The sequence below is a fragment of the Stomoxys calcitrans genome, chromosome 5 (genome assembly GCF_963082655.1).
Source record: "Stomoxys calcitrans chromosome 5, idStoCalc2.1, whole genome shotgun sequence".
Taxonomy (NCBI): Eukaryota; Metazoa; Arthropoda; class Insecta; order Diptera; family Muscidae; genus Stomoxys; species Stomoxys calcitrans.
Genome location: NC_081556.1, coordinates 7,238,227 through 7,247,918, shown reverse-complemented (window position 1 = coordinate 7,247,918; position 9,692 = coordinate 7,238,227). Strand labels below are relative to the sequence as shown.

Here is a 9,692-nt window from a genome sequence, read left to right as displayed (position 1 = left end):
TATTCTGAGTGCCGGGCCACAGAGATATTCCAGGAAGCTGTAAAGCGGACGAGCTTGCGAATCTAGGAACTACCCTACACATTCCAGGGATACTGGAATCTGTGAATATGTCTCTAGCGACATGTAAGCTTAGTTTTCAAGACCAGGCCCGAAGGACAACGAATGATAGATGGTCACAAAGAGGGGGCTGTGAGCATTCCAAAACTATGAGGCCTAATCTAGACTTGAAGAAGTCTACTGCTTTGCTGTCATTGGCTAGAACAGACGTTTCAGTGCGCGTCATGACAGGTCACTGTTTAATCGGAAAACTTGCTGACAGACTGAAGGTTGCCAGTAACCACTTTTGCAGAAGCTGTGAGAACATCGAAGAAGGAGAGACTATAGAACACCTTCTGTGTGTGTGTCCCACACTAGCAGTCAGAAGGAGTTCCACTTTAGGTTCTCATTTCTTTGAGAACCTGTCTGATTTAGACGATGTGAACATTCGCAAGTTATTGGGCTTTAAGGTAGTTACCGTACCCTTTTAAAAATTTGAAATCCACTTCTGTATTATTTGATCCAAATTCTTTACGGTTCTCCTCAACGTTCGAGCATCTTGGATATTTAAATCCTTTCATACATTAATTCATGTTAACAATCTCCATTATCTTCTCATAGTTCCATGTACTTTTGCAGAAGCTGTGAGGACATCGAAGAAGAAGAGACTATAGAACACCTTTTGTGTGTGTGTCCCGCACTAGCAGTCAGAAGGAGTTCCACTTTAGGTTCTCATTACTTTGAGAAACTGTCTGATTTAGCGGATGTGAACATTCCCAAGTTATTGGGCTTTTTGAAGCGTTCTGGATGGTTCAACGAGTGGAACTAGAAGGCATCTTCCTTCTTCAGTTCCTGTGGTATTACAATGGACGAAAACGTCTAAGTGAATCTGATGGCAGACTGCCACTTAAACCTAACCTAACCTAGATCGATGTACTTATTAATCAGTCTATCTCTCTTCCGTTTTGGGTATTACAAACAAATTCACTAAGCTATAATACCCTGTACCACAGTAGTGGTGTAGGGTTTAAATCTAAGATCAGTAGGTAGAAAAAATTGCGTTGGCTACTGGGTCAAATTTTTTAACTTTTGAGGATGGGGCATACTAATTTCGTCATTCCATTTGTAACACCTCGAAATATGCGTCTAAGACCCCATAAAGCATAAATTCCCGATCGTCATGTCATTTTAAGTCGATCTAGCCATGTCCGCCCGTCTGTCCGTCCGTCTGTCTGTCGAAAGCACGCTAACTTTCGAAGGAGTAAAGCTAGGTGTTTGAAATTTTGCACGAATACTTTTTATTAGTGTAGGTCGTTTGGGATTGTAAATGGGCCAAATGGGTCCTTGTTTCGATATAGCTGCCATATAAACCGATCTTGGGTCTTGACTTCTTGAGCTTCTAGAGGGCGCAATTCTCGTTCGATTTGAAATTTTGCTCCTGGTGTTTTGGTATCACTTCCAACAACTGTGCTAAGTATGGTTAAAATCGGTCCATAACCTGGTGCTGCCATATAAACCGATCTTGAGTCTTGACTTCTTTAGCTATTAGAGGGCGCTATTTTTATCCGATTTGGCTGTAATTTTGCATGTGTTGTTTTGGTATCACTTCCAACAACTGTGCTAAGTATGGTTCATATCGATTCATAATCTGGTATAGCTGCCATATAAACCGATCTTGGATCTTGAGTTCTTGAGCCGCTAGAGGGCGCAGTTCTCATCCGATTTGGCTGAAATTTTGCATGATGTGTTTTGTTATGATTTCCAACAACTGTGTTAGGTATGGCGCAAATCGGTTCATAACCTAATATAGCTGCCATATAAACCGATCTGGGATATTGACTTCTTGAGCCTCTAGAGGGCGAAATTCTAATCCGATTTGGCAGAAATTTTGTACAATGGCTTCTCCCATGCGTGCTCAATATGGTCAGAATCGAATCGATCGATGATACAGCTCCCATATAAACCGATCGCTCGATTTTGCTTCTTGAGTCCTTACATTCTTATCTGAATGCACCCGAAATATTACACAATGACTTCTACAATGTTCAGCATTCAATTCATTTATGGTTCGAATTGGATTGAAATTTGATTTGGCTCGAATAGCATAACAGTTTTTATTAATTATTCTTTGTTTGCCTGAAAAGAGATACCGCGCAAAGAACTCGATAAGCTCGATCCATGATGGAGGGAATATAAGATTCGGCCCGGCCGAACTTAGCACGCTCTTACTTGTTTCATGTAATTTTATTAAAACACCAAGGAAAAAAAGATATTGCCTATAATACATATATACAGATAAGTTTTAGTTAAATTTTAATTTTTCATTGTTTACATGTTCTCATATGCTACCTCCCTGCGAAGTTTTGGGAACAAGCGAACCTGTAACTTTTGCAGTCCAAAGTAGTGTAGTTTTCTCATAGAAATCTAAGCCAAACGTAAAGTTTAAAAGCGGTGCATAAGTGGGTGCATATTTTTCGTTTACCGTAAAATTATCCATGCGGTATAAAAAGTTCTAAAAATGGAATGAAATAAGGAAATACCCATTTTATTGAAAAAAAAAACTTCCCGACTTACCGAATTGATGGGACATGTATGGGGTATATTGCTGGTTCTGCGAAATTCTGCAAATAGTTTACTAAGCATTGGATTTTGAAAAGCATTCTCCAGAATATCGCATGTTTTAAATTTTAAATCTAAAAATTGCACACCATTCTTAGATTTGGATGGTCGAATGTATATCCATATTCGCATCTCAAAATTTTCGCTTAATTTGCGATCAAACATGATTTTTCCTTGCAGTGCATAGTAATTTGGCGTTTTTAAATTCCGTGAACTGCATTCAAGCACCGAAATGCGACTTGTAAGATTCTTGCAGTTGAAGCCATACAGTTTCAAGTCATAACGACGATTGGCACTCTATATAATAAAGATAGAAAAAAAAAATTATAAATTACATACATCTGGAACCGGGAGATAAATATTTCACTCACCAGCGTTAAAGTTAACAAACAAAGTGCCAATAGAGCAACAAAAAGTTTACACAACATTTTAATGATAGTTATTGAAGGATTGTAAGTCGCTCAACGAATCTTTAGTTAGTAGAGTTGAAAAGGCTGGAAGTTTGGATATATTAAAGTGAGAGATATTTACTAAGCTGTTTTTAATTGCTATGTTTTGTGTTTGTTATCTTTAAATTTCATGCATCAAGAGATGTCTCAATTAAAAATTGAGTTTTATTTTAAAAATCAATCACAAAATGACTATCATTTCACGCAATATTGAAATATTTCTTACATGGCAAATTTCGTTTAACAGGAAATGTGTTTTACACTTAGTACACTCAGAGAAATATGCTGATATCCGTTAAAACGGTCTGCTCACATCAAGATGCATGTTTTTATACCCACCACCGAAGGATGGGGGTGCATTCATTTTGTCATTCCGTTTGCAACACATCGAAATATCCACGTCCGACCCCATAAAGTATATATATTCTTGATCAGCGTAAAAATCTATGACGATCTAGCCATGTCCGTCCGTCCGTCTATCAGTCTTTGAAAATAGAGATATTGAGCTGAATACTTTGCACAGATTCTTTTTTTTGTCCATAAGCAGGTTAAGTTCGAAGATGGGCCATATCGGACTATATCTTGATATAGCCCCCATATAGACCGATCCGCCGATTTAGGGTTTTAGGCCCATAAAAGCCACATTTACTTTCCGATTTTGCTGAAATTTAGAACAGTGAGTTGTGTTAGGCCCTTCGACATCCTTCTTCAATATAGACCAAATCGGTCCAGATTTGGATATAGCTGCCATATATACCGATCCGCTGATTTAGGGTCTTAGGCCCATAAAAGCTACATTTATTTTCCGATTTTGCCAAGATTTCGGTCAGTGAGTTGTGTTAGGCCCTTCGACATCCTTTTTCAATTTGGCCCAGATCGGTCCAGATTTGGATATATCTGCCATAAAGACCGATCTCCCGATTTAAGGTTTTGGGCCCATAAAAGGTACATTTATTGTCCAATGTCGCCGAAATTTGAGTTAAGTTAAGTTTAGCCTCTCGAAATATTTCTGCAATTTGGCCTAGATCGATCAAAATTTGCATATAGCTGCCATATAGACCGATCTCCCGATTTAAGGTGTTGAGTATTTATTGTCCGATGTCGCCGAAATTTGGAACAGTGAGTTAAGTTAAGCCCCTCGACATATATCTGCAATTTGGCCCAAATCGGTCCAGATTTGGATATAGCTGCCATATAGACCGATCTCTCGATTTGAAGCCTTGGCCCCATGTACAAAATTTCAGTTAAATCGAATAAAAATTGCGCCCTCTAAGGGCTCAAGAGATCGGTTTATTGGGAGCAATATCAGATTATTGACCGATTTCAGTCAAATCGAATAAAAATTGCGCCTTCTAGGGGCTCAAGAGATCGGTTTATTTGGGAGCAATACCAGATTATTGACCGATTTGGACCATACTTAGCACAGTTATTGGAAGTCATTACGAAATACCTCATGCATAATTTCAGACAAATCGGATAATAATTGGGCCTGAAGCTCAAAGAGTCAAGATCTGAGATCGGTTTATATGGGAGCTATATCAGGTTATGGACCGATTCAGACCATACGTCGTACGTTTGTTTAAGGCCATAAAAGAAATTGTTGTACAAATTTTCAGTCAAATCGAATAAGAATTACGCCCTATAGGGGGTTAAAAGTTAAGATCCAAAATCGGTTTATGTGGGAGGTGTATCAGGTTATGAACCGATTCGGACCATACTTAGTACAGTAATTGGAAGTTATTACGAAGCAGCTCATGCAAAATTTCAGACACATTGAGCCCTCTTGAGGCTCAAGAAATTAAGATCCAAAATCGGTATAAATGGGAGCTATATCAGATTATGAAACGATTTGGATCGTACTCAGCACAATTATTGGAAGGCATTACGAAACTCCTCATGCAAATTTGGAGACAAATCGGATGGGAATTGCGTCTCAAGAAGTCAAGATCCGAGATCGAGATGTTCCATTTACAATCCCAACCAACCTACGCTTATAGGAAGAATCCGTGCCAATTTTCAAACGCCTGGCTATATTTCTTCGAAAGTTAGCGTGCTTTCGCTAGACGGACGGACAGGGCTAAATCGACTTAGGGTGGGTTTCTCGTAGAATAGGTGCAGTTCGTTTGTCGTGGGAATAAACCTCCTGTTAACAAATTTGGGTTTCTCGTACACTTTTAAGGTAATTAGATACGGTAGAAGATATGGCAACATTACGCGGCAATCAGCAAATAGAGTGTTCTCGTACTCAAAAATGTACACAAACTTGTACGGAAAGTCGTTCGGTTTTTAGTAAGAGAGTGTGTGAGATGGAAAACCATTTGGAGAGTTTTGTAAATAAGAGGTTGCAAATTTCTGTTGGATGTTTTTTTTCACCCGCAGAAGTTTCTTACACTTTTGCAATTTTTTTTGCAAATTGTTACTGGATAAGTACAAGTATAACACACCGTTATATAATGCAGCAATCGGTAAACAAAACACAGCTGTATTTATCGGGACGATAAGTCACTAACCGGCACCCATCAGTCGATTAAAGTTTATTGTTAGGATAAACAATAAGCATATATTCAGAAAACCAAATTCCTTTAACCAGAAGAATATCGATACGATAAACTGTAACCGGAGAATTGAAGCTATATTAACTAAATTAATAATGTTTGTTTTTACAAGTAGGAAGTTTATTTATTATTTTAATTTTAAAAAATGAAGAATGAAATTAAAAAAAAAAATAATTTTGCAAAAATGATTTAAAAAAGGAATAAAAATGTTTTTTTAGGATTAGGCGGTGGTGAACAATCGTTCGCCATCAGTGTTCAATTTCCCAAACAAAAACTCTGTGTCCTAAAGAAATAGTCCACATGTAAAGGGTGATTTTTTAGCTATTATCTTTTTGACAACACTGATTGAAATAGCTCTCGCACTTTTTGTGTTTTATTTCACTGTCAAACATCTTCAGTTTGTCTATAAATTAACCATGAATCGTCTTACAAACGAACAACGCTTGCAAAATATTGAATTTGATTATCAAAATGCGGGCTCTATTAAGAAATTTCATCGCGCGTTATTCCATTGAGCCACCAAGCTCATTTTTGGCTAAATCAGTATGTAAATAAGCAGAATTTTCGATTTTGGAGTGAAGATAAACCAGAAGCATTGCAAGAGCTACCAATGCATCCAGAAAAAGTCACAGTTTTGGTGCGGTTTATGGGCTGGTGGCATCTTTGGACCGTACTTCTTCAAAGATGATGCGAATCGTAACTGTGAAAGGTGAGAACTACCGTGAGATGATATCCAGCTTTTGTTTGCTTGACTTCCATGACATGTGGTTTCTACAAGACGGTGCCACATGTCATACAGCACGCATAAGAATGGACTTATTGAGAGGCGAGTTGGTGAACATATTATTTCACGTTCGGGAAAGGTCAATAGGCCGCCTAGATCGTGCGATTTGCCGCCTTTAGACTTTTTTGTGGGGCTATGTTAAAACTCATGTCTATACAGACAACCATGCTTCAATTTGCGCATTAATTCGTGACATACCGGCCAAAATGTTGGAAAGAGTATGCCCAAAAATGATTAAGCGGATGGACCATTTGAGGCGCAGTCACGGTCTACATTTGCATGAAATATTCTTCAAACATTAAATTATATCGACCGTACTATCGATTCAAATAAAGATTTCATGTATTTTTCTGAATTATGTATATATAGTTTTTAAAATTTCCTAGCTCCTAAAAAATCACCCTTTAGATGATCAACTTGCCCTGACATCCCTTGACGATTCTTCGTAGAGTATAAAAATGAAGACTGCCAGTGTTGACCATTCTATGGGATGCTTACACTTGTAAAGGGTGATTTTTTTGAGGTTAGGATTTTCATGCATTAGTATTTGACAGATCACGTGGGATTTCAGACATGGCGTCAAAGAGAAAGATGCTCAGTATGCTTTGACATTTCATCATGAATAGACTTACTAACGAGCAACGCTTGCAAATCATTGAATTTTATTACCAAAATCAGTGTTCGGTTCGAAATGTGTTCAAATTTTGACAAATTTTGTTCAGCGATGAGGCTCATTTCTGGTTGAATGGCTACGTAAATAAGCAAAATTGCCGCATTTGAAGTGAAGAGCAACCAGAAGCCGTTCAAGAACTGCCCATGCATCCCGAAAAATGCACTGTTTGGTGTGGTTTGTACGCTGGTGGAATCATTGGACCGTATTTTTTCAAAGATGCTGTTGGACGCAACGTTACGGTGAATGAACACATTTCGAACCGAACACTGATTTTGGTAATAAAATTCAATGATTTGCAAGCGTTGCTCGTTAGTAAGTCTATTCATGATGAAATGTCAAAGCATTCTGAGCATCTTTCTCTTTGACACCATGTCTGAAATCCCACGTGATCTGTCAAATACTAATGCATGAAAATCCTAACCTCAAAAAAATCACCCTTTATTAGTAGCCCAACATTTTCATATGTCTTTTCCTATTGTCCTTTGGCCAAAAATCAACACCCAAGGAAAATATGAACATACATCTTAAATTTCATCTAAGAAATCCGAGCACAGTATAAAAAATTTTTTACCCAAAGTACTTTATATTGCCGTATGGCCCTTTCAAACAACCAAGACCATATTACGATATAATTGCCAAAAATATACTCACCTCTTGAGTGGGTTTTTCCCTAGAAGTGCGCTGACATTTGCCCATTTGAGTGCTATTGAAAAAAAGAGAGTAAAATTCATTGACAAAATACAAATTAACCCCTGTGAAAAACATGTGAAATAAAAAGTTCAGTGCTCTCTTTGTTCAATAAACAGCTGATTTTCAATATACACACATGGATGTATGTGATGAGGTTCAAGAAGCAGCAACCGATTGCATGAAAATCTCGTATCTCACAAATCAAAGTGAAAAACAGTGTTGCCGTTTTCTCTTTTTTCTACAGCATTTGGTCGGATGGATTGAAAAATTATAGGATTTGGTCGGAAAGTCGCCCCAAATAGATTTTAATCGTTAGAAACGTAATAAATTATATTGAAAACGCCTTTTAATAAAAAATTGCGTTATCTTACTAACATCTACTCATAATATAGTTGATTTCTCTAAAAAGAAGTGATTAAATTTCCTAATATATGTTATATGTTCCTATCTTAAGGTATAAAATTCGTCAACTACATAAAACTGATACTTCATTCAAGAAAAAATAGACAATAAATTTCCCTGTATGATTAAAACAACCCTTCCCGCCGATCTAGGCGGCCAATTGTCTGGTCCCGAACATGAAATCAAATGTTCACCGAACTCGCTTCTCAATAAGTCCATTGTTAGGCGTGCTGTGTGGCATGTGGGACCGTCTTGTGAAACCATATGTCATGCAAGTCAAACTCTTTCATTTTGGGCAAAAAAAAAAGTTGGATATCATCTCACGCAAGCGCCCACCATTCACTGTTATGTTACGATACGCATCATCTTGGAAGAAGTACGGTCCAATGATGCCACCAGCCCCTAAACCGCTCAAAACTGTGACTTTCTGGATGCGTTGGTAGCTCTTGCAATGCTTCTGGTCAATCTTCACTCCAAAATCGACAATAATGTTTTTTTACGTACCCATTGAGCCAAAAATTAGTTTCGTCACCTTTTATATATACTGAGTTAATTTGTTCGTAAAATCCAAACGGAAGATAGGTACATAGAACCACTGTTAAGTAGACGAAACTACTGAAAATTACTTTTTTCGCCAAAGTAGCAATTCCCGTAGTTTATATCTACTATTTTCATGTGTAAACGACTTCCACTCACATCAGAATAGAGTCCTTATCTCTTTAACCCTCCTCAATAGGATGGGGTTTATCATTTTCATCATTATGTTTGTAACTGCTCGAAAATGTTCCTTATGGCATTTTCAAGTCGACTCTGACCGTCCTTCAGCCTTTAAAATGAGTAAAGATAGCTGCTCGAAATTTTGCGTTAAAGTTTTTTATTTTATTTTATTGATGTTTTTTATCGGTACATCGAATGAAAAATTAATATCAACAGTATTGATAGTAAAGGAATACTACAATAATACCGTATGGTAGAATGATGTTAAGCATTGTAAATACCATACGACATTGCTTTACTATCAATACCATTGATACCATACAGTATAAATTTTCCTTTCGGTTTACGTCATTAATACCTTTCGGTATTACTTTATTCAATGTCAATGTTTTTATAAGCGATTTCAATACCACATGGTAGTGATATTTTCACATTTGGTATTAATTTTTCTTCCTGTGTATGCACGATTTATAGTAATGCGTTATGGTATAGTAGGTTTGATTTAGCTGCCAATCGTCAAAAACCGAAAAAAAATTAATTTCTTACCAATTTTCTATACAAAATATTATTTTAACGGCCAATGCTTTAAGTTTTTATTTAACGGCCAACAATATTTGGAATGAGATCACCATTTTTTAATTTTTTTTTTTTTGCGACAGTTGACAAATCCAAATACACGCTGTACTATTTTGTGCTGAATAGAAGACAAATTGTTTTCTTACTCATACATTCTCAAAAAATGAAGAAAGGTGTGACTGTATACTGCG

At 37.1% G+C, this 9,692-nt stretch overlaps 1 protein-coding gene across 1 annotated transcript; it reads right to left on the bottom strand.

The window, feature by feature from the left end:
• Positions 1-2,265: 2,265 nt before the first annotated feature.
• Positions 2,266-9,589, bottom strand: LOC106091754 (uncharacterized). Its single transcript, XM_013258398.2, has 4 exons — positions 9,472-9,589; positions 3,027-3,149; positions 2,611-2,952; positions 2,266-2,548 (listed from the first exon to the last, which is right to left on the bottom strand). The coding sequence occupies exons 2-4, from the start codon at positions 3,081-3,083 to the stop codon at positions 2,375-2,377; spliced, it is 573 nt and encodes a 190-aa protein (XP_013113852.2). The 5' UTR covers positions 3,084-3,149; positions 9,472-9,589; the 3' UTR covers positions 2,266-2,374.
• Between the last annotated feature and the right edge of the window lie 103 nt (positions 9,590-9,692).